Genomic DNA, 26461 nt, shown 5'->3' with positions numbered 1-26461 from the left:
ACCACGTTGTTTAGCCAGTTAGCTGGGCATGGGAATCCCTGTCGACCACGTTGTTTAGCCAGTTAGCTGGGCATGGCAATCCCTGTCTACCACGTTGTTTAGCTGGGCATGGGAATCCCTGTCTACCACGTTGTTTAGCCAGTTAGCTAGGCATGGGAATCCCTGTCTACCACGTTGTTTAGCCCGTTAGCTGGGCATGGGAATCCCTGTCTACCACGTTGTTTAGCTGGGCATGGGAATCCCTGTCTACCACGTTGTTTAGCTGGGCATGAGAATCCCTGTCTACCACGTTGTTTAGCCAGTTAGCTGGGCATGGGAATTCCCGTCTACCACGTTGTTTAGCCAGTTAGCTGGGCATGGGAATCCCTGTCTACCACGTTGTTTAGCTGGGCATGGGAATCCCTGTCTACCACGTTGTTTAGCCAGTTAGCTGGGCATGGGAATCCATGTCTACCACGTTGTTTAGCTGGGCATGGGAATTCCTGTCTACCACGTTGTTTAGCTGGGCATGGGAATCCCTGTCTACCACATTGTTTAGCCAGTTAGCTGGGCATGGGAATCCATGTCTACCACGTTGTTTAGCTGGGCATGGGAATCCCCATCTACCACATTGTTTAGCCAGTTAGCTGGGGAATCCCCATCTACCACGTTGTTTAGCCAGTTAGCTGGGGAATCCCCGTCTACCACATTGTTTAGCTGGGCATGGGAATCCCTGTCTACCACGTTGTTTAGCTGGGCATGGGAATCCCTGTCTACCACGTTGTTTAGCCAGTTAGCTGGGCATGGGAATCCCTGTCTACCACGTTGTTTAGCCAGTTAGCTGGGCATGGGAGTTCCTGTCTACCACATTGTTTAGCTGGGCATGGGAATCCCTGTCTACCACGTTGTTTAGCCAGTCTCTTGCTAGGTGCAGAAACACGGCTAGTCAAACACCAGTCTCTTGATTGGTGTAGAAACACCAGTCTCTTGATTGGTGTAGAAACACGGCTAGTCAAACACCAGTCTCTTGCTAGGTGCAGAAACACCACTAGTCAAACACCAGTCTCTTGCTTGGTGCAGAAACACAGCTAGTCAAACACCAGTCTCTTGCTAGGTGCAGAAACACGGCTAGTCAAACACCAGTCTCTTGCTAGGTGCAGAAACACGGCTAGTCAAACACCAGTCTCTTGCTAGGTGCAGAAACACCACTAATCAAACACCAGTATCTTGCTAGGTGCAGAAACATGGCTAGTCAAACACCAGTCTCTTGCTAGGTGCAGAAACACGGCTAGTCAAACACCAGTCTCTTGATTGGTGTAGAAACACCACTAGTCAAACACCAGTTTCTTGCTAGGTGCAAAACATGGCTAGTCAAACACCAGTCTCTTGATTGGTGCAGAAACACCAGTCTCTTGATTGGTGCAGAAACACGGCTAGTCAAACACCAGTCTCTTGATTGGTGCAGAAACACCAGTCTCTTGCTAGGTGCAGAAACACCAGTCTCTTGATTGGTGCAGAAACACGGCTAGTCAAACACCAGTCTCTTGATTGGTGTAGAAACACCAGTCTCTTGATTGGTGTAGAAACACGGCTAGTCAAACACCAGTCTCTTGATTGGTGTAGAAACACTAGTCTCTTGATTGGTGTAGAAACACGGCTAGTCAAACACCAGTCTCTTGATTGGTGCAGAAACACGGCTAGTCAAACACCAGTCTCTTGATTGGTGTAGAAACACCAGTCTCTTGATTGGTGTAGAAACACGGCTAGTCAAACACCAGTCTCTTGATTGGTGTAGAAACACGGCTAGTCAAACACCCGTCTCTTGATTGGTGTAGAAACACGGCTAGTCAAACACCAGTCTCTTGATTGGTGCAGAAACACGGCTAGTCAAACACCAGTCTCTTGATTGGTGCAGAAACACCAGTCTCTTGCTGGGTGCAGAAACCACAGTCTCTTGCTAGGTGCAGAAACACCAGTCTCTTGCTAGGTGCAGAAACACCAGTCTCTTGCTAGGTGCAGAAACACCAGTCTCTTGCTAGGTGCAGAAACACCAGTCTCTTGATTGGTGCAGAAACACAGCTAGTCAAACATGTTTATACAGGGAGTGACTGTACCTGCTGAGATAACATTGCAATAACGTTGTATTATGGTTATACAGGGAGTGACTGTACCTGCTGTGGTAACGTTGTAATAACGTTGTATTATGGTTATACAGGGAGTGACTGTACCTGCTCTGGTAACATTGTATTATGGTTATACAGGGAGTGGCTGTACCTGCTGTGGTAACATTGTAATAACATTGTATTATGGTTAAACAGGGAGTGGCTGTACCTGCTGTGGTAACATTGTATTAAGGTTATACAGGGAGTGGCTTTACCTGCTGTGGTAACATTGTATTATGGTTATACAGGGAGTGGCTGTACCTGCTGTGGTAACATTGTAATAACATTGTATTATGGTTAAACAGGGAGTGGCTGTACCTGCTGTGGTAACGTTGTATTATGGTTATACAGGGAGTGGCTGTACCTGCTGTGGTAACGTTGTATTATGGTTATACAGGGAGTGACTGTACCTGCTGTGGTAACATTGTATTATGGTTATACAGGGAGTGGCTGTACCTGCTGTGGTAACATTGTAATAACATTGTATTATGGTTATACAGGGAGTGGTTGTACCTGCTGTGATAACATTGTATTATGGTTATACAGGGAGTGGCTGTACCTGCTGTGGTAACGTTGTAATAACGTTGTATTATGGTTATACAGGGAGTGACTGTACCTGCTCTGGTAACATTGTATTATGGTTATACAGGGAGTGGCTGTACCTGCTGTGGTAACATTGTAATAACATTGTATTATGGTTAAACAGGGAGTGGCTGTACCTGCTGTGGTAACATTGTATTAAGGTTATACAGGGAGTGGCTTTACCTGCTGTGGTAACATTGTATTATGGTTATACAGGGAGTGGCTTTACCTGCTGTGGTAACATTGTATTATGGTTATACAGAGAGTGGCTGTACCTGCTGTGGTAACATTGTATTATGGTTATACAGGGAGTGGCTGTACCTGCTGTGGTAACATTGTAATAACATTGTATTATGGTTATACAGGGAGTGACTGTACCTGCTGTGGTAACATTGTATTATGGTTATACAGGGAGTGGCTGTACCTGCCTGGGTAACATTGTAATAACATTGTATTATGGTTATACAGGGAGTGGTTGTACCTGCTGTGATAACATTGTATTATGGTTATACAGGGAGTGGCTGTACCTGCTGTGGTAACATTGTAATAGCATTGTATTATGGTTAAACAGGGAGTGGCTGTACCTGCTGTGTTAACATTGTATTATGGTTATACAGGGAGTGGCTGTACCTGCTGTGGTAACTATGGTTATACAGGGAGTGGCTGTACCTGCTGTGGTAACATTGTAATAACATTGTATTATAGTTAAACAGGGAGTGGCTGTACCTGCTGTGGTAGCATTGTATTATGGTTATACAGGGAGTGGCTGTACCTGCTGTGGTAACATTGTAATAACATTGTATTATAGTTAAACAGGGAGTGGCTGTACCTGCTGTGGTAGCATTGTATTATGGTTATACAGGGAGTGGCTGTACCTGCTGTGGTAACATTGTAATAACGTTGTATAATGGTTATACAGGGAGTGGCTGTACCTGCTGTGGTAACATTGTATTATGGTTATACAGGGAGTGGCTGTACCTGCTGTGGTAACATTGTATTATGGTTATACAGGGAGTGGCTGTACCTGCTGTGGTAACATTGTAATAACGTTGTATTATGGTTATACAGGGAGTGGCTGTACCTGCTGTGGTAACGTTGTAATAACGTTGTATTAAGGTTATACAGGGAGTGGCTGTACCTGCTGTGGTAACATTGTATTATGGTTATACAGGGAGTGGCTGTACCTGCTGTGGTAACGTTGTATTATGGTTATACAGGGAGTGGCTGTACCTGCTGTGGTAACATTGTATTATGGTTATACAGGGAGTGACTGTACCTGCTGTGGTAACATTGTATTATGGTTATACAGGGAGTGGCTGTACCTGCTGTGGTAACATTGTAATAACATTGTATTATGGTTATACAGGGAGTGGTTGTACCTGCTGTGATAACATTGTATTATGGTTATACAGGGAGTGGCTGTACCTGCTGTGGTAACGTTGTAATAACGTTGTATTATGGTTATACAGGGAGTGACTGTACCTGCTCTGGTAACATTGTATTATGGTTATACAGGGAGTGGCTGTACCTGCTGTGGTAACATTGTAATAACATTGTATTATGGTTAAACAGGGAGTGGCTGTACCTGCTGTGGTAACATTGTATTAAGGTTATACAGGGAGTGGCTTTACCTGCTGTGGTAACATTGTATTATGGTTATACAGGGAGTGACTGTACCTGCTGTGGTAACATTGTATTATGGTTATACAGGGAGTGGCTGTACCTGCTGTGGTAACATTGTAATAACATTGTATTATGGTTATACAGGGAGTGGTTGTACCTGCTGTGATAACATTGTATTATGGTTATACAGGGAGTGGCTGTACCTGCTGTGGTAACATTGTAATAGCATTGTATTATGGTTAAACAGGGAGTGGCTGTACCTGCTGTGTTAACATTGTATTATGGTTATACAGGGAGTGACTGTACCTGCTGTGGTAACATTGTATTATGGTTATACAGGGCGTGGCTGTACCTGCTGTGGTAACATTGTATTATGGTTATACACGGAGTGGCTGTACCTGCTGTGGTAACATTGTATTATGGTTATACAGGGAGTGGCTGTACCTGCTGTGGTAACATTGTAATAACATTGTATTATAGTTAAACAGGGAGTGGCTGTACCTGCTGTGGTAGCATTGTATTATGGTTATACAGGGAGTGGCTGTACCTGCTGTGGTAACATTGTAATAACATTGTATTATAGTTAAACAGGGAGTGGCTGTACCTGCTGTGGTAGCATTGTATTATGGTTATACAGGGAGTGGCTGTACCTGCTGTGGTAACATTGTAATAACGTTGTATTATGGTTATACAGGGAGTGGCTGTACCTGCTGTGGTAACATTGTATTATGGTTATACAGGGAGTGGCTGTACCTGCTGTGGTAACATTGTATTATGGTTATACAGGGAGTGGCTGTACCTGCTGTGGTAACATTGTAATAACGTTGTATTATGGTTATACAGGGAGTGGCTGTACCTGCTGTGGTAACGTTGTAATAACGTTGTATTAAGGTTATACAGGGAGTGGCTGTACCTGCTGTGGTAACATTGTATTATGGTTATACAGGGAGTGGCTGTACCTGCTGTGGTAACGTTGTATTATGGTTATACAGGGAGTGGCTGTACCTGCTGTGGTAACATTGTATTATGGTTATACAGTGAGTGGCTGTACCTATTGTAGTAACATTGTGTTATGGTTATACAGGGAGTGGCTGTACCTGCTGTGGTAACATTGTAATAACGTTGTATTATGGTTATACAGGGAGTGGCTGTACCTGCTGTGGTAACATTGTAATAACGTTGTATTATGGTTATACAGGGAGTGGCTGTACCTGCTGTAGTAACATTGTATTAAGGTTATACAGGGAGTGGCTGTACCTGCTGTGGTAACATTGTAATAACATTGTATTAAGGTTATACAGGGAGTGGCTGTACCTGCTGTAGTAACATTGTATTATGGTTAAACAGGGAGTGGCTGTACCTGCTGTGGTAACATTGTAATAACGTTGTATTATGGTTATACAGGGAGTGGCTGTACCTGCTGTAGTAACATTGTATTAAGGTTATACAGGGAGTGGCTGTACCTGCTGTGGTAACATTGTAATAACATTGTATTAAGGTTATACAGGGAGTGGCTGTACCTGCTGTAGTAACATTGTATTATGGTTATACAGGGAGTGGCTGTACCTGCTGTGGTAATGTTGTAATAACGTTGTATTATGGTTATACAGGGACTGGCTATACCTGCTGTGGTAACATTGTATTGTGGTTATACAGGGAGTGGCTGTATCTGCTGTGGTAACATTGTATTGTGGTTATACAGGGAGTGGCTGTACCTGCTGTGGTAACATTGTATTAAGGTTATACAGGGAGTTGTTGTACCTGCTGTGGTAACATTGTATTAAGGTTATACAGGGAGTGGCTGTACCTGCTGTGGTAACATTGTATTATGGTTATACAGGGAGTGGCTGTACCTGCTGTGGTAACATTGTATTATGGTTATACAGGGAGTGGCTGTACCTGCTGTGGTAACGTTGTAATAATGTTGTATTTTGGTTTTACAGGGAGTGGCTGTACCTGCTGTGCCATGAGATGTTGAACCCGTACTACGGCCTGTTCCAGTACTCAACAGACAACATTTACACTCTACAGATCAACCCTGACTCCTCTATAAACCCTGTGAGTACACCTTTTACAGATCAACCCTGTGAGTACACACACTACAGATCAACCCTGACTCCTCTATAAACCCTGTGAGTACACACACTACAGATCAACCCTGTGAGTACACACATTACAGATCAACCCTGACTCCTCTATCAACCCTGTGAGTACACACACTACAGATCAACCCTGTGAGTACACACACTACAGATCAACCCTGTGAGTACACACACTACAGATCAACCCTGTGAGTACACACATTACAGATCAACTCTGACTCCTCTATCAACCCTGTGAGTACACACATTACAGATCAACCCTGTGAGTACACACATTACAGATCAACTCTGACTCCTCTATCAACCCTGTGAGTACACACACTACAGATCAACCCTGTGAGTACACACATTACAGATCAACTCTGACTCCTCTATCAACCCTGTGAGTACACACACTACAGATCAACCCTGTGAGTACACACATTACAGATCAACTCTGACTCCTCTATCAACCCTGTGAGTACACACACTACAGATCAACCCTGACTCTATCAACCCTGTGAGTACACACACGCACTACAGATCAACCCTGTGAGTAGACACACGCACTACAGATCAACCCTGTGAGTACACACACGCACGACAGATCAACCCTGTGAGTACACACACGCACTACAGATCAACCCTGTGAGTACACACACGCACTACAGATCAACCCTGTGAGTACACACACGCACTACAGATCAACCCTGTGAGTACACACACGCACTACAGATCAACCCTGTGAGTACACACACATTACAGATCAACCTTGTGAGTACACACACTACAGATCAACCCTGTGAGTACACACACACACATTACAGATCAACCATGTGAGTAGACACACACTACAGATCAACCCTGTGAGTACACACACATTACAGATCAACTCTGACTCCTCTATCAACCCCGTGAGTACACACACTACAGATCAACCCTGTGAGTACACACATTACAGATCAACTCTGACTCCTCTATCAACCCTGTGAGTACACACACTACAGATCAACCCTGACTCTATCAACCCTGTGAGTACACACACGCACTACAGATCAACCCTGTGAGTAGACACACGCACTACAGATCAACCCTGTGAGTACACACACGCACGACAGATCAACCCTGTGAGTACACACACGCACTACAGATCAACCCTGTGAGTACACACACATTACAGATCAACCCTGTGAGTACACACACTACAGATCAACCCTGTGAGTACTGATGATGATGATGGTGTGTGTATAGGACCACCTGTCGTATTTCCACTTTGTGGGTCGTGTGATGGGCCTGGCAGTGTTCCATAGTCACTATATCAACGGAGGCTTCACCCTGCCCTTCTACAAGCAGCTGCTGGGGAAACCTATTATGCTACAAGACCTGGAGACCACTGATCCTGAACTTCACAAGAGTCTGGTCTGGATACTGTGAGTACCACACACTAGTAATTACACTAGCTTTACTGATCCTGAACTTCACAAGAGTCTGGTCTGGATACTGTGAGTACCACACACTAGTAATTACACTAGCTTTACTGATCCTGAACTTCACAAGAGTCTGGTCTGGATACTGTGAGTACCACACACTAGTAATTACACTAGCTTTACTGACCCTGGACTAGACAAGAGTCTGGTCTGGATACTGTGAGTACCACACACTAGTAATTACACTAGCTTTACTGACCCTGGACTAGACAAGAGTCTGGTCTGGATACCGTGAGTACCACACACTAGTAATTACACTAGCTTTACTGATCCTGAACTTCACAAGAGTCTGGTCTGGATACTGTGAGTACCACACACTAGTAATTACACTAGCTTTACTGATCCTGAACTTCACAAGAGTCTGGTCTGGATACTGTGAGTACCACACACTAGTAATTACACTAGCTTTACTGATCCTGAACTTCACAAGAGTCTGGTCTGGATACTGTGAGTACCACACACTAGTAATTACACTAGCTTTACTGACCCTGGACTAGACAAGAGTCTGGTCTGGATACTGTGAGTACCACACACTAGTAATTACACTAGCTTTACTGACCCTGGACTAGACAAGAGTCTGGTCTGGATACTGTGAGTACCACACACTAGTAATTACACTAGCTTTACTGATCCTGGACTAGACAAGAGTCTGTTCTGGATACTGTGAGTACCACACACTAGTAATTACACTAGCTTTACTGATCCTGAACTTCACAAGAGTCTGGTCTGGATACTGTGAGTACCACACACTAGTAATTACACTAGCTTTACTGATCCTGAACTTCACAAGAGTCTGGTCTGGATACTGTGAGTACCACACACTAGTAATTACACTAGCTTTACTGATCCTGAACTTCACAAGAGTCTGGTCTGGATACTGTGAGTACCACACACTAGTAATTACACTAGCTTTACTGACCCTGGACTAGACAAGAGTCTGGATACCGTGAGTACCACACACTAGTAATTACACTAGCTTTACTGACCCTGGACTAGACAAGAGTCTGGTCTGGATACCGTGAGTACCACACACTAGTAATTACACTAGCTTTACTGATCCTGAACTTCACAAGAGTCTGGTCTGGATACTGTGAGTACCACACACTAGTAATTACACTAGCTTTACTGATCCTGAACTTCACAAGAGTCTGGTCTGGATACTGTGAGTACCACACACTACTAATTACACTAGCTTTACTGACCCTGGACTAGACAAGAGTCTGGTCTGGATACCGTGAGTACCACACACTAGTAATTACACTAGCTTTACTGACCCTGGACTAGACAAGAGTCTGGTCTGGATACCGTGAGTACCACACACTAGTAATTACACTAGTTTTACTGATCCTGAACTACACGAGTCTGGATACCGTGAGTACCACACACTAGTAATTACACTAGCTTTACTGATCCTGGACTAGACAAGAGTCTGGATACCGTGAGTACCACACACTAGTAATTACACTAGCTTTACTGACCCTGGACTAGACATGAGTCTGGTCTGGATACTGTGAGTACCACACACTAGTAATTACACTAGCTTTACTGACCCTGGACTAGACAAGAGTCTGGTCTGGATACTGTGAGTACCACACACTAGTAATTACACTAGCTTTACTGACCCTGGACTAGACAAGAGTCTGGTCTGGATACTGTGAGTACCACACACTAGGAATTACACTAGCTTTACTGACCCTGGACTAGACACGAGTCTGGTCTGGATACTGTGAGTACCACACACTAGTATTACACTAGCTTCGTGCCAGCAGTGTCTCTTCGTTTCTGGGTATTACAATGTTATCTGTGTGTGTGTGTGTGTGTGTGTGTGTGTGTGTGTGTGTAGGGAGAATGACATCTCGTCGGTTCTAGATCATACGTTCTGCGTGGAACACAGTGCCTTCGGGAAGTTCCTTCAACATGAGCTGAAACCCAACGGTCAGAACCTCCCGGTAACCGAGGACAACAAGAAGGAGTACGTGAAGCTTTATGTCACCTGGAGGTTTATGAGGGGGATCGAGGCTCAGTTCTTAGCTCTGCAGAAAGGATTCAGCCAACTGATTCCTCAACACCTCCTCAAACCATTTGACCACAAGGAGCTGGAGGTACCTGTCTGTTGTACCTGTCTGTTGTACCTGTCTGTTGTACCTGTCTGTTGTACCTGTCTGTCTGTTGTACCTGTCTGTCTGTTATACCTGTCTGTCTGTTATACCTGTCTGTCTGTTATACCTGTCTGTTATACCTGTCTGTCTGTTATACCTGTCTGTCTGTTATACCTGTCTGTCTGTTATACCTGTCTGTCTGTTATACCTGTCTGTCTGTTATACCTGTCTGTTGTACCTGTCTGTTATACCTGTCTGTCTGTTATACCTGTCTCTGTTATACCTGTCTGTCTTTTATACCTGTCTGTCTGTTATACATGTCTGTTATACCTGTCTGTCTGTCTGTTATACCTGTCTGTCTGTTATACCTGTCTGTCTGTTATACCTGTCTGTTATACCTGTCTGTCTGTCTGTTATACCTGTCTGTTATACCTGTCTGTTATACCTGTCTGTCTGTTATACCTGTCTGTTATACCTGTCTGTTTGTTATACCTGTCTGTCTGTCTGTTATACCTGTCTGTCTGTTATACCTGTCTGTTATACCTGTCTGTTTGTTATACCTGTCTGTTATACCTGTCTGGCTGTCTACCTTTGTTAACAAGAAATGTGTGGAGTGGTTGAAAAATACGTTTTAATGAATCCAACCTAAGTGTATGTAAACTTCTGACTTCAACTGTATACCTGTCTGTCTGTTTCTGCCTTTCTGGCTGGCTGGCTGGCTGTCTCTCGCTCTAGTTGATAATCCGAGGCCTGTCTAACTCTCTCTCCCTGTCTCTTTCTCTCTAGTTGATAATCTGAGGCCTGTCTAACTCTCTCTCCCTGTCTCTCTCCCTCTAGTTGATAATCTGAGGCCTGTCTAACTCTCTCTCCCTGTCTCTCTCTAGTTGATAATCTGAGGCCTGTCTAACTCTCTCTCCCTGTCTCTCTCTCTAGTTGATAATCTGAGACCTGTCTCCCTGTCTCTCTCTAGTTGATAATCTGAGACCTGTCTCCCTGTCTCTCTCTAGTTGATAATCTGAGACCTGTCTCCCTGTCTCTCTAGTGTATAATCGGAGGCCTGTCTCTCTCTAGTGTATAATCGGAGGCCTGTCTCCCTGTCTCTCTAGTTGATAATCGAGGCCTGTCTCCCTGTAGTGTATAATCGGAGGCCTGTCTCTCTAATGAATAATCGGAGGCCTGTCTCTCTAATGTATAATCGGAGGCCTGTCTCTCTAGTGTATAATCGGAGGCCTGTCTCTCTAGTGTATAATCGGAGGCCTGTCTCTCTAGTGTATAATCGGAGGCCTGTCTCTCTAGTGTATAATCGGAGGCCTGTCTCTCTAGTGTATAATCGGAGGCCTGTCTCTCTAGTGTATAATCGGAGGCCTGTTTCTCTAGTGTATAATCGGAAGCCTGTCTCTCTCTAGTGTTTAATCGGAGGCCTGTCTCTCTAATGAATAATCGGAGGCCTGTCTCTCTCTAGTGTATAATCGGAGGCCTGTCTCTCTCTAGTGTATAATCGGAGGCCTGTCTCCCTGTCTCTCTCTAGTGTATAATCGGAGGCCTGTCTCCCTGTCTCCCTCTAGTGTATAATCGGAGGCCTGTCTCCCTGTCTCTCTCTAATGTATAATCGGAGGCCTGTCTCCCTGTCTCTCTCTAGTGTATAATCGGAGGCCTGTCTCCCTGTCTCTCTCTAATGTATAATCGGAGGCCTGTCTCCCTGTCTCTCTCTAGTGTATAATCGGAGGCCTGTCTCCCTGTCTCCCTCTAGTGTATAATCGGAGGCCTGTCTCCCTGTCTCTCTCTAATGTATAATCGGAGGCCTGTCTCCCTGTCTCTCTCTAGTTGATAATCGGAGGCCTGTCTCCCTGTCTCTCTCTAATGTATAATCGGAGGCCTGTCTCCCTGTCTCTCTCTAGTGTATAATCGGAGGCATGTCTCCCTGTCTCTATCTAGTGTATAATCGGAGGCATGTCTCCCTGTCTCTCTCTAGTTGATAATCGGAGGCCTGTCTCTCTCTAGTGTATAATCGGAGGCCTGTCTCCCTGTCTCTCTAGTTGATAATCGAGGCCTGTCTCTCTCTAGTGTATAATCGGAGGCCTGTCTCCCTGTCTCTCTAGTTGATAATCGGAGGCCTGTCTCCCTGTCCCTCCCTCGTGTATAATCGGAGGCCTGTCTCCCTGTCTCCCTAGTTGATAATTGGAGGCCTGGGGAAGATAGACCTAGCAGATTGGAAGTCTAACACCCGTTTGAAGCACTGTGCTGTAGACAGTAATGTGGTTTGCTGGTTCTGGGAGGCTGTAGAGAGCTTCACTGAGGAGAGGAGAGGACGACTACTGCAGTTTGTTACCGGTTCTACCAGAGTTCCACTACAGGGATTCAAGGCACTACAGGGTGGGTCGCACGCACACCCCACATCACTATTAACAAAGAACAGCTATAACTAGAACAGTTGATGTTGGTGTTCTAGAACAGTGATAACTAGAACGTGTTGTACATCAGTGATGTTGGTATTCTAGAACAGCGATAACTAGAATGTGTTCTAGAACAGTGATAACTAGAATGTGTTCTAGAACAGTGATAACTAGAATGTGGTCTAGAACAGTGATAACTAGAATGTGTTGTACATCAGTAATGTTTGTTCTAGAACACATTCTAGTTATCACTGTTCTAGAACAAACATTACTGATGTACAACACATTCTAGTTATCACTGTTCTAGACCACATGATAACTAGAATGTGTTGTACATCAGCAATGTTGGTGTTCTAGAACAGTGATAACTAGAATGTGTTCTAGAACAGTGATGGTGTTGTTCTAGAACAGTGATAACTAGAATGGGTTCTAGAACAGTGATAACTAGAATGGGTTGTACATCAGTAATGTTGGTGTTCTAGAACAGTGATAACTAGAATGTGTGTGTGTTCTAGAACAGTGATAACTAGAATGTGTTGTACATCAGTAATGTTGGTGTTCTAGAACAGTGATAACTAGAATGTGTTGTACATCAATAATGTTGGTGTTCTAGAACAGTGATAACTAGAATGTGTTGTACATCAGTAATGTTGGTGTTCTAGAACAATGATAACTAGAATGTGTTGTACATCAGCAATGTTGGTGTTCTAGAACAGTGATAACTAGAATGTGTTCTAGAACAGTGATAACTAGAATGGGTTCTAGAACAGTGATAACTAGAATGTGTTGTACATCAGTAATGTTGGTGTTCTAGAACAGTGATAACTAGAATGTGTTGAACATCAGTAAGATTGGTGTTCTAGAACAGTGATAACTAGAATGTGTGTGTGTGTGTGTTCTAGAACAGTGATAACTAGAATGTGTTGTACATCAGTAATGTTGGTGTTCTAGAACAGTGATAACTAGAATGTGTTGTATATCAGTAATGTTGGTGTTCTAGAACAGTGATAACTAGAATGTGTTGTACATCAGTAATGTTGGTGTTCTAGAACAGTGATAACTAGAATGTGTTGTACATCAGTAATGTTGGTGTTCTAGAACAGTGATAACTAGAATGTGTTGTATATCAGTAATGTTGGTGTTCTAGAACAGTGATAACTAGAATGTGTTCTAGAACAGTGATAACTAGAATGGGTTCTAGAACAGTGATAACTAGAATGTGTTGTACATCAGTAATGTTGGTGTTCTAGAACAGTGATAACTAGAATGTGTTGAACATCAGTAAGATTGGTGTTCTAGAACAGTGATAACTAGAATGTGTGTGTGTGTGTGTTCTAGAACAGTGATAACTAGAATGTGTTGTACATCAGTAATGTTGGTGTTCTAGAACAGTGATAACTAGAATGTGTTGTATATCAGTAATGTTGGTGTTCTAGAACAGTGATAACTAGAATGTGTTGTACATCAGTAATGTTGGTGTTCTAGAACAGTGATAACTAGAATGTGTGTGTGTTCTAGAACAGTGATAACTAGAATGTGTTGTGCATCAGTAATGTTGGTGTTCTAGAACAGTGATAACTAGAATGTGTTGTACATCAGTAATGTTGGTGTTCTAGAACAGTGATAACTAGAATGTGTTGTACATCAGTAATGTTGGTGTTCTAGAACAGTGATAACTAGAATGTGTTGTATATCAGTAATGTTGGTGTTCTAGAACAGTGATAACTAGAATGTGTGTGTGTTCTAGAACAGTGATAACTAGAATGTGTTGTACATCAGTAATGTTGGTGTTCTAGAACAGTGATAACTAGAATGTGTTGTACATCAGTAATGTTGGTGTTTTAGAACAGTGATAACTAGAATGTGTTGCATCAGTAATGTTAGTGTTCTAGAACAGTGATAACTAGAATGTGTTCTAGAACAGTGATAACTAGAATGTGTTGTGCATCAGTAATGTTTGTTCTAGAACAGTGATAAGTAGAATGTGTTCTAGAACAGTGATAACTAGAATGTGTTGTACATCAGTAATGTTGGTGTTCTAGAACAGTGATAACTAGAATGTGTTGTGCATCAGTAATGTTGGTGTTCTAGAACAGTGATAACTAGAATGTGTTGTACATCAGTAATGTTGGTGTTCTAGAACAGTGATAACTAGAATGTGTGTGTGTAAGGTTCTACAGGTTCAGCAGGCCCAAGGCTGTTCACCATCCATCTGATAGAGGCCAACACAGACAACCTACCCAAGGCACACACATGGTAAGAACACACACTTTCAAAGAACCATGCCTTTAACACCGGGGTGTCAAACACACTGCCCATGGCTTCTCCTCTTCCTCTTTGCTGAAACTATCTCACCAGAGAAAGAGTATGACATGCAATACTCTTTATGCCCAGACAGCATCAGATACATGGTCTCCACATACTGAGACAGCATCAGATACATGGTCTACACATACTGAGACAGCATCAGATACATGGTCTACACATACTGAGACAGCATCAGATACATGGCCTAACCCCTAACCCTAACCCCTAACCCCAACCCCTAACCCTCGCATGCTTTATCTGAAATGGATGCATCTTTCTGTCGCCGTGCGTCTCGGTCGAATAAATGATAAATATTTTATTTGGACTGGCAAGGAGGTACGGTAGAGCAGACCAGGCCCCCTAACGTCCACCCATAACGCCAACCCTGGTCTCTTTACTCTTCCCAGCTTGCTAACAGCCATCCACACTCTGCCATATGGATATACACTATCTTCAGAAAGTATTGACACCCCCCTGCTTTAACATGTAACTCTGACAGTATCTTCAGAAAGTATTGACACCCCCCTGCTTTAACATGTAACTCTGACAGTATCTTCAGAAAGTATTGACACCCCCCTGCATTAACATGTAACTCTGACAGTATCTTCAGAAAGTATTGACACCCCTTGACTTATTCCACATTTTGTTGTGTTGCAGCCTGAATTCAAAATGGATTAAAATATACGTTATCATCACCCATCTACACGCAGTACCCCTTTCAAATGTATTGAACATAAAATACAGCAATATCTCATTTACAGAAGTATTCACACCCCTGAGTTAGAATCTAAGATGTTAGAATCATCTTTGGCAGCGATTACAGCTGTGAGTCTTTCTGGCTAAGCTTTCTGGGTAAGCATTCTGGGTAAGCTTTCTGGGTAAGTCTCTAAGAGCTTTACACACCTGGATTGTACAATATTTGCACATGTATTATTTTTTAAACTCCCAAGTTCTGTCAAGTTGGTTGTTGATCATTGCTAGACAGCCATTTTCAAATGTTGCAATAGATTTTCATGCCGATGTAAGTCCAAACTGTAACTCGGCCACTCAGGAACATTCAATGTCGTCTTGGTAAACAACTCCAGTGTATATTTGGCCTTGAGTTGTAGGTTATTGTCCTGCTGAAAGGTGAATTTGTCTCCCAGTATCTGTTGGGAAGCAGACTGAACCAGGTTTTCCTCTGGGATTTTGTCTGTGCTTCAGTTTATTTTTATCCTTAAAAAACTCCCTAGTCCTTGCCGATGACAAGCATACCCATTACATGATGCAGCCACCACCATGCTTGAAATTATGAAGAGTGGTACTCAGTGACGTGTTGGATTTGCCCCAAACATAACACTTTGTATTCAGGACATAAAGTTAATTTCTTTGCCACATTCTTTGCATTTTTAATTTAGTGCCTTAACCTGTTAGCGGAACCCCTAGCCATAATTAACCTGTTAGTGGCGCTAGCGGAACCCCTAGCCATAAGAACTTCATGTTGTGGAATATGTTGTTCTGTACAGGCTTCCTTTTCACGCTGTCATTTGGGTTAGTATTGTGGACTAACTACAATGTTGTTGATCCATCCTACCCCCTCTGTAATGCTGCTGCTACTTTCTGTTTATCATCAATACATAGTCACTTTAACTCTACCTAGATGTACATATTACCTCAATTAGCCTGCACATTGACTCTGTACCGTAATACCCTGTATATAGTCTCCACATTGACTCTGTACCGGTACCCCCTGTATATAGCCTGCACATTGACTCTGTACCGGTACCCCCTGTATATAGTCTCCACATTGACTCTGTACCGGTACCCCCTGTATATAGCCTGCACATTGACTCTGTACCGTAACACCCTGTATATAGTCTCCACATTGACTCTGTACCGGTACCCCCTGTATATAGTCTCCACATTGACTCTGTACCGGTACCCCCTGTATATAGCCTGCACATTGACTCTGTACCGGTACCCCCTGTATATAGTCTCCACATTGACTCTGTACCGGTATCCCCTGTATATAGCCTGCACATTGACTCTGTACCGTAATACCCTGTATATAGCCTCCACATTGACTCTGTACCGCTACCCCCTGTATATAGCCTCCACATGGACTCTGTACTGGTACCCCCTGTATATAGCCTCCACATTGACTCTGTACCGGTACCCCCTGTATATAGTCTCCACATTGACTCTGTACCCCCTGTATATAGCCTCCACATTGACTCTGTACTGGTACCCCCTGTATATAGTCTCCACATTGACTCTGTACCGGTACCCCCTGTATATAGCCTCCACATTGACTCTGTACCGGTAACCCCTGTATATTGCCTCCACATTGACTCTGTACCGGTACCCCCTGTATAAACCTACTGTTATTTTCACTGTTATTTTACAGTTTTTTATTTCTTTACTTATCTATTGTTTACATTTCACTGTAAACACCTGTTGTATTCGGGTCACGTGACAAATACACTTTGATTTGATCCTCAGTTCCCTCGTCTCACAGCCAATTAAACTCTGTAACTGTTTTAAAATCACCATTGGCTTCATAATGAAATCCCTGAGCGGTTTCCTTCCTCTCTGGCAACTGAGTTAGGAGCATTATCATTGTAATGACTGGGTGTATTGATACACCATCCGAAGTGTAATTAATAACTTCACCATGATCAAAGGTTTGATTCTCTGTTTGAAATTCACTGCTCAACCGGAGGGACCTTACAGATAATTGTATGTGTGGGGTACAGAGATGAGGTAGTCATTGTATGTGTGGGGTACAGTGTTACGGTGCGTGAATGAGGACCCAAAAGCGAATTAACAAAACAGAGTATCTTTAATTACAAAACAAAACGTAGGCTCAGACGGACAGGCAGATTCCGACAGGACAGGACAAGGTTACAGGAACACGACGATGGTCTGGTTCAGGCATGAATGACACAAACAAACAAACAAGAATCCGACAAGGACAGGAGCAGAAACAGAGAGAGATATAGGGACCTAATCAGAGGGAAAAAGGGAACAGGTGGGGAACGGGGTGAATGGGTAGTTAGAGGAGACAAGGGACAGCTGGGGGAAAGCGGGGGAGAAAAGGTAACCTGACACGACCAGCAGAGGGAGACAGGGTGAAGGGAAAGGACAGAGACAAGACAACATGACAGTACATGACAGTACCCCCCCACTCACCGAGCGCCTCCTGGCGCACTCGAGGAGGAAACCTGGCGGCAACGGAGGAAATCCTCGATCAGCGCACGGTCCAGCACGTCCCGAGAGGGAACCCAACTCCTCTCCTCCGGACCGTACCCCTCCCAATCAACAAGGTACTGGTGACCACGGCCCCGAGGACGCATGTCCAAAATCCTGCGGACCCTGTAGATGGGTGCGCCCTCGACAAGGATGGGGGGGGGGGGGGGGGAGACGAGCGGGGGCGCGAAGAACGGGCTTAACACAAGAGACATGGAAGACCGGGTGGACGCGACGAAGGTATCGCGGAAGAAGAAGTCGAACTGCGACAGGATTAATGACCCGAGAAATACGGAACGGACCAATGAACCGCGGGGTCAACTTGCGAGACGCCGTCTTAAGGGGAAGGTTCTGAGTGGAGAGCCAAACTCTCTGACCGCGACAATATCTAGGACTCTTAGTTCTACGCTTATTAGCAGCCCTCACAGTCTGCGTCCTATAACGGCAAAGTGCAGACCTGACCCTCTTCCAGGTGCGCTCGCAACGTTGGACAAAAGCCTGAGCGGAGGGGACGCTGGACTCGGCGAACTGAGATGAGAACAGCGGAGGCTGGTACCCGAGGCTACTCTGAAAAGGAGATAGCCCGGTTGCAGACGAAGGAAGCGAGTTGTGGGCGTATTCTGCCCAGGGGAGCTGTTCTGACCAAGACGCAGGGTTGCGAAAAGAAAGACTGCGTAAGATGCGACCAATAGTCTGATTGGCCCGTTCTGCTTGACCGTTAGACTGGGGGTGAAAGCCGGAAGAGAGACTGACGGAAGCCCCAATCAAACGGCAAAACTCCCTCCAAAATTGAGACGTGAATTGCGGACCTCTGTCCGAAACGACGTCTGACGGAAGGCCATGAATTCTGAAAACATTCTCGATGATGATTTGTGCCGTCTCTTTAGCAGAAGGAAGCTTAGCAAGGGGAATGAAATGAGCCGCCTTAGAGAACCTATCGACAACCGTAAGAATAACAGTCTTCCCCGCTGACGAAGGCAGTCCGGTGACAAAATCTAAGGCGATGTGAGACCACGGTCGAGAGGGAATGGGAAGCGGCCTGAGACGGCCGGCAGGAGGGGAGTTACCGGACTTAGTCTGCGCGCAGACCGAACAAGCAGCCACGAAACGACGCGTGTCATGCTCCCGGGTGGGCCACCAAAAACGCTGGCGAATGGAAGCAAGCGTACCCCGAACGCCAGGGTGGCCGGCTAACTTGGCAGAGTGAGCCCACTGAAGAACGGCCAGACGAGTAGGAACGGGAACGAAAAGAAGGTTCCTAGGACAAGCGCGCGGCGACGGAGTGTGAGTGAGCGCTTGCTTTACCTGCCTCTCAATTCCCCAGACAGTCAACCCGACAACACGCCCCTCAGGGAGAATCCCCTCGGGGTCAGTGGAGGCTACTGAAGAACTGAAGAGACGAGATAAAGCATCAGGCTTGGTGTTCTTAGAGCCCGGACGATAAGAAATCACGAACTCGAAACGAGCGAAAAACAGCGCCCAACGCGCCTGACGCGCATTAAGTCGTTTGGCAGAACGGATGTACTCAAGGTTCCTATGGTCAGTCCAAACGACAAAAGGAACGGTCGCCCCCTCCAACCACTGTCGCCATTCGCCTAGGGCTAACCGGATGGCGAGCAGTTCGCGGTTTCCCACATCATAGTTACGTTCCGACGGGGACAGGCGATGAGAAAAATACGCGCATGGGTGGACCTTGTCGTCAGAGAGGGAGCGCTGAGAAAGAATGGCTCCCACGCCCACCTCTGACGCGTCAACCTCGACAACGAACTGTCTAGAGACGTCAGGTGTAACAAGGATAGGAGCGGATGTAAAACGATTCTTGAGGAGATCAAAAGCTCCCTGGGCGGAAACGGACCACTTAAAGCACGTCTTGACAGAAGTAAGGGCTGTGAGAGGAGCTGCCACCTGACCGAAATTTCGGATGAAACGACGATAGAAGTTCGCGAAGCCGAGAAAGCGCTGCAGCTCGACGCGTGACTTAGGAGCGGGCCAATCAATGACAGCTTGGACCTTAGCGGGATCCATCTTAATGCCTTCAGCGGAAATAACAGAACCGAGAAATGTGACGGAGGAGGCATGAAAAGTGCACTTCTCAGCCTTCACAAAAAGACAATTCTCTAAAAGGCGCTGGAGGACACGTCGAACGTGCTGAAGATGAATCTGGAGTGACGGTGAAAAAATCAGGATATCGTCAAGGTAAACGAAAACAAAGATGTTCAGCATGTCTCTCAGGACATCATTGACTAATGCCTGAAAGACAGCTGGAGCGTTAGCGAGGCCGAAAGGAAGAACCCGGTATTCAAAGTGCCCTAACGGAGTGTTAAACGCCGTCTTCCACTCGTCCCCCTCCCTGATGCGCACGAGATGGTAAGCGTTACGAAGGTCCAACTTAGTGAAAAACCTGGCTCCCTGCAGGATCTCGAAGGCTGAAGACATAAGAGGAAGCGGATAACGATTCTTAACTGTTATGTCATTCAGCCCTCGATAATCTATGCAGGGGCGCAGAGACCCGTCCTTCTTCTTGACAAAAAAAAACCCCGCTCCGGCGGGAGAGGAGGAGGGGACTATGGTACCGGCGTCAAGAGCTACAGACAAATAATCCTCGAGAGCCTTACGTTCGGGAGCCAACAGAGAGTATAGTCTACCCCGGGGGGGAGTGGTTCCCGGAAGGAGATCAATACTACAATCATACGACCGGTGTGGAGGAAGAGAGGTGGCCCTGGACCGACTGAACACCGTGCGCAGATCGTGATATTCCTCCGGCACCCCTGTCAAATCACCAGGCTCCTCCTGTGAAGAAGAAACAGAGGAAACAGGAGGGATAGCAGACATTAAACATTTCACATGACAAGAGACGTTCCAGGAGAGGATAGAATTACTAGACCAATTAATGGAAGGATTATGACAAACTAGCCAGGGATGGCCCAAAACAACAGGTGTAAAAGGTGAACGAAAAATCAAAAAAGAAATGGTTTCGCTATGATTACCAGAAACAGTGAGGGTTAAAGGTAGCGTCTCACGCTGAATCCTGGGGAGAGGACTACCATCCAGGGCGAACAAGGCCGTGGACTCCCTTAACTGTCTGAGAGGAATGTCATGTTCCCGAGCCCAGGTCTCGTCCATAAAACAGCCCTCCGCCCCAGAGTCTATTAAGGCACTGCAGGAAGCTGACGAACCGGTCCAGCGTAGATGGACCGACAAGGTAGTGCAGGATCTTGAAGGAGAGACAGGAGTAGTAGCGCTCACCAGTAGCCCTCCGCTTACTGATGAGCTCTGGCTTTTACTGGACATGAAGTGACAAAATGACCAGCAGAACCGCAATAGAGACAGAGGCGGTTGGTGATTCTCCGTTCCCTCTCCTTAGTCGAGATGCGGATACCTCCCAGCTGCATAGGCTCAGCTCCCGAGCCGGCAGAGGAAGATGGTAGTGATGCGGAGAGGGGGGCAACGGAGAACGCGAGCTCCTTTCCACGAGCTCGGTGACGAAGATCAACCCGTCGCTCAATGCGAATAGCGAGTTCAATCAAGGAATCCATGCTGGAAGGAACCTCCCGGGAGAGAATCTCATCCTTTACCTCTGCGCGGAGACCCTCCAGAAGACGAGCGAGCAAAGCCGGCTCGTTCCAGCCACTGGAGGCAGCAAGAGTGCGAAACTCAATAGAGTAGTCTGTTATGGATCGATTGCCTTGACATAGGGAAGACAGGGCCCTGGAAGCCTCCTCCCCAAAAACAGATCGATCAAAAACCCGTATCATCTCCTCCTTAAAGTCCTGATACTGGTTAGTACACTCAGCCCTTGCCTCCCAGATTGCCGTGCCCCACTCACGAGCCCGTCCAGTAAGGAGAGATATGACGTAGGCGACACGAGCAGTGCTCCTGGCGTAAGTGTTGGGCTGGAGAGAAAACACAATATCACACTGGGTGAGGAACGAGCGGCATTCAGTGGGCTCCCCAGAGTAACACGGCGGGTTATTGATTCTGGGCTCCGGAGATTCGAAAGCCCTGGAAGTGGCCGGTGGATCGAGGCGGAGATGGTGAACCTGTTCTGTGAGGTTGGAGACTTGGGTGGCCAGGGTCTCAACGGCATGTCGAGCAGCAGACAATTCCTGCTCGTGTCTGCCTAGCATCGCTCCCTGGATCTCGACGGCTGAGTGGAGAGGATCCGAAGTCGCTGGGTCCATTCTTGGTCGGATTCTTCTGTTACGGTGCGTGAATGAGGACCCAAAAGCGAATTAACAAAACAGAGTATCTTTAATTACAAAACAAAACGTAGGCTCAGACGGACAGGCAGATTCCGACAGGACAGGACAAGGTTACAGGAACACGACGATGGTCTGGTTCAGGCATGAATGACACAAACAAACAAACAAGAATCCGACAAGGACAGGAGCAGAAACAGAGAGAGATATAGGGACCTAATCAGAGGGAAAAAGGGAACAGGTGGGGAACGGGGTGAATGGGTAGTTAGAGGAGACAAGGGACAGCTGGGGGAAAGCGGGGGAGAAAAGGTAACCTGACACGACCAGCAGAGGGAGACAGGGTGAAGGGAAAGGACAGAGACAAGACAACATGACAGTACATGACATACAGAGATGAGGTAGTCATTGTATGTGTGGGGTACAGAGATGAGGTAGTCATTGTATGTGTGGGGTACAGAGATGAGGTAGACATTGTATGTGTGGAGTACAGAGATGAGGTAGTCATTGTATGTGTGGGGTACAGAGATGAGGTAGACATTGTATGTGTGGGGCACAGAAATGAGGTAGTCATTGTATGTGTGGGGTACAGAGATGAGGTAGTCATTGTATGTGTGGGGTACAGAGATGAGGTAGACATTGTATGTGTGGGGTACAGAGATGAGGTAGTCATTGTATGTGTGGAGTACAGAGATGAGGTAGTCATTGTATGTGTGGGGTACAGAGATGAGGTAGTCATTGTATGTGTGGAGTACAGAGATGAGGTAGTCATTGTATGTGTGGGGTACAGAGATGAGGTAGTCATTGTAAAACACTATATATATATATATATATACATTATTTTTGCACACAGAGTGAGTCCATGGGACTCCGCTAGCGCCACTAACAGGTATAACCTGACTATGGGACTCCGCTAGCGCCACTAACAGGTATAACCTGACTATGGGACTCCGCTAGCGCCACTAACAGGTATAACCTGACTATGGGTCTCCGCTAGCTCCACTAACAGGTATAACCTGACTATGGGACTCCGCTAGCGCCACTAACAGGTATAACCTGACTATGGGACTCCGCTAGCGCCACTAACAGGTATAACCTGACTATGGGACTCCGCTAGCGCCACTAACAGGTATAACCTGAGTGAGTCCATGGGACTCTGCTAGCGCCACTAACAGGTATAACCTGACTATGTGACTCCGCTAGCGCCACTAACAGGTATAACCTGACTATGGGACTCCGCTAGCGCCACTAACAGGTATAACCTGACCATGGGACTCCGCTAGCGCCACTAACAGGTATAACCTGACCATGGGACTCCGCTAGCGCCACTAACAGGTATAACCTGACCATGGGACTCCGCTAGCGCCACTAACAGTTATAACCTGACTATGTGACTCCGCTAGCGCCACTAACAGGTATAACCTGACCATGGGACTCCGCTAGTGCCACTAACAGGTATAACCTGACTATGGGACTCCGCTAGCGCCACTAACAGGTATAACCTGACTATGGGACTCCGCTAGCGCCACTAACAGGTATAACCTGACTATGGGACTCCGCTAGCGCCACTAACAGGTATAACCTGAGTGAGTCCATGGGACTCTGCTAGCGCCACTAACAGGTATAACCTGACTATGTGACTCCGCTAGCGCCACTAACAGGTATAACCTGACCATGGGACTCCGCTAGCGCCACTAACAGGTATAACCTGACCATGGGACTCCGCTAGCGCCACTAACAGTTATAACCTGACTATGTGACTCCGCTAGCGCCACTAACAGGTATAACCTGACTATGGGACTCTGCTAGCGCCACTAACAGGTATAACCTGACTATGGGACTCTGCTAGCGCCACTAACAGTTATAACCTGACTATGGGACTCCGCTAGCGCCACTAACAGGTATAACCTGACTATGTGACTCCGCTAGCGCCACTAACAGGTATAACCTGACTATGGGACTCCGCTAGCGCCACTAACAGGTATAACCTGAGTGAGTCCATGGGACTCCGCTAGCGCCACTAACAGGTATAACCTGACCATGGGACTCCGCTAGCTCCACTAACAGGTACAACCTGACTATGGGACTCCGCTAGCGTCACTAACAGGTATAACCTGACTATGGGACTCCGCTAGTGCCACTAACAGGTATAACCTGACTATGGGACTCCGCTAGCGCCACTAACAGGTATAACCTGACTATGGGACTCTGCTAGCGCCACTAACAGGTATAACCTGACTATGGGACTAATGTGTTAAGTAGATTTTCACTCCTGAACGTATTTAGACTGAAAAGGGGTAGTTATTGACTCAAGACATCTCAGCTTTTCATTTTTTATTGATTTGTACACATTTCTAAAAACATAATTCCACTTTGACATTATGGGGTATTTGTGTGTCACTGGCCTAAACAACATCTAAAATGGATCCATTTTAAATTCAGGCTGTAACAGAAAATGTGGAAAAAGTCGAGGGGTGTGAATACATTCTGAAGGCACTGAACATCACTGTCTGGATATTAATCTCTCTCTTCCTCCCTCTCTCCCTTCCTCCCTCCCTCCCTCCCTCCCTCTCTCCCTTCCTCCCTCCCTTCCTCCCTCCCTCTCTCCCTTCCTCCCTCCCTCTCTCTCTCCCCCTTCCTTCCACCCTTCCTCCCTCTCTCCCTTCCTCCCTCTCTCCCTTCTTCCCTCCCTCCCTCCCTCTCTCTCCCTCCCTCCCTCCCTCCTTCTCCCCCTTTAGTTTTAACAGAATAGATATCCCTCCCTACGAGTCGTACGAGAAACTTTATGAGAAACTGCTGACGGCCGTGGAGGAAACTTGCGGCTTTGCTGTGGAGTGAAACACACACACACACACGTCACCCTGCAATAACCCCCCGCCCCTACAGAATTACTATTGACCAATCACAGGACAATACCACCTAGCCTCTCCCATCCCGACCAGACTGATCTCCAGGGGAACTGTCATCATGGGTCACGGCCGGGTTTGTTACCATGGTTGCATGATCCGGGGATATCATCGGTTCCTGTATTTTAGAGGTTTTTCAGATTTTGAAGAAACATTTTTATCCTTCAGTTTTATCGAGCTATGATGTCACTCTTCAGAACAACCAATGACTTTGATTCTGTCTCCAATCACACGCAGTCTCTGTACAGAATAAGCCAATCAGAGACGATCTGAGCTGAAATTCTCCAATCAGAAAGCAGATTGATTAATGTTCATGCTTCATGTTTAACCACTGTTGTGTGTGTGTGTGCGTGTGTGTGTGTGTGTGCGTGCGTGCGTGCGTGCGTGCGTGTGTGTGTGTGTGTGTGTGCGTGCATAGCACCTGGTCCTCTGTATAATGGTATTAAGCCTTTATGTCTCTCTGATTATTATTTTATTTATTTACTGTGATGATGATGATACTGACCTGCTGCTACTCTACAGAGACGGACCCCCTAACCCCTCCTCTCATCCCTCCTTCTTTTGTCTTCCTCTCTCCTCATCCCCCTCCTCTCATCTCTCCACTTCTCCTCCCTCTCCTCTCATCTTTCCTTCTCTCCTCTCATCCCTCCTCTCATCCCTCTCTCCTCTCATCCCTCCTTCTCTCCTCTCCTCACTCTCTCTCCTCCTCCTTCTCTCTCCTCCTCCTTCTCTCCTTACATCCCTCATTCTGTCCTCTCATCCCTCCTTCTCTCCTCTCATCCCTCCTTCTCTCCTCACATCCCTCATTCTGTCCTCCTCTCCTCTCATCCCTCTCTCCCTCTCCTCCACTCACAGCCATTAACCCTCTCTCCTCCTCTCATCCCTCTCTCCTCTCATCCCTCTTCCACTCCTCTTCAGACCCCTTATTAACCCTAGGTTAACCCTCTCATCCTCCCTCATCCTTGTTAGGGTTCATCTGGGTCTGACAAACAGACTGGCTGTGAGCTCCACAATAATCTAACCTGCCTCACTCCCCAGCCTGTCTCATCCCCACACCTGTCTGAAATATGCAATAAACCCCCAAACTTCATCGCTCTCTCCATCTCTGTGTCCCTCCCCTACCTCCATCCCTCTCTCTCTCCATCTCTGTGTCCCTCCCTACCTCCATCCCCCTCTCTCTCCACATCTCTGTGTCCCTCCCTACCTCCATCCCCCTCTCTCTCCACCTGTGTCCCTCCCTACCTCCATCCCTCTCTCTCCACCTGTCTCTCCCTACCTCCATCCCTCTCTCTCCATCTCTGTGTCCCTCCCTACCTCCATCCCTCTCTCTCCATCTTTGTATCCCTCCCTACCTCCATCCCTCTCTCTCTCCACCTGTGTCTCTTCCTACCTCCATCCCTCTCTCTCCATCTCTGTGT

At 46.2% G+C, this 26461-nt stretch overlaps 1 protein-coding gene across 1 annotated transcript in view; it reads left to right on the top strand.

The window, feature by feature from the left end:
- LOC118947900 (E3 ubiquitin-protein ligase SMURF1-like) overlaps positions 1–25700 on the top strand; it is a 62027-nt gene extending 36327 nt beyond the window's left edge. The window contains 6 exon segments of the mRNA XM_036972939.1: positions 6290–6404; positions 7679–7857; positions 9758–10016; positions 12185–12386; positions 14578–14662; positions 24876–25700. Coding sequence (XP_036828834.1) covers positions 6290–6404; positions 7679–7857; positions 9758–10016; positions 12185–12386; positions 14578–14662; positions 24876–24975 — 940 coding nt within the window. The 3' untranslated portion in view covers positions 24976–25700.
- The last annotated feature ends 761 nt before the right edge of the window (positions 25701–26461 follow it).

Source organism: Oncorhynchus mykiss, unplaced genomic scaffold (genome assembly GCF_013265735.2).
Source record: "Oncorhynchus mykiss isolate Arlee unplaced genomic scaffold, USDA_OmykA_1.1 un_scaffold_213, whole genome shotgun sequence".
In the NCBI taxonomy this organism is placed as follows: Eukaryota; Metazoa; Chordata; class Actinopteri; order Salmoniformes; family Salmonidae; genus Oncorhynchus; species Oncorhynchus mykiss.
The sequence above is the reverse complement of the archived record's forward strand: the minus strand, read 5'-3'. Positions and strand labels throughout refer to the sequence as shown.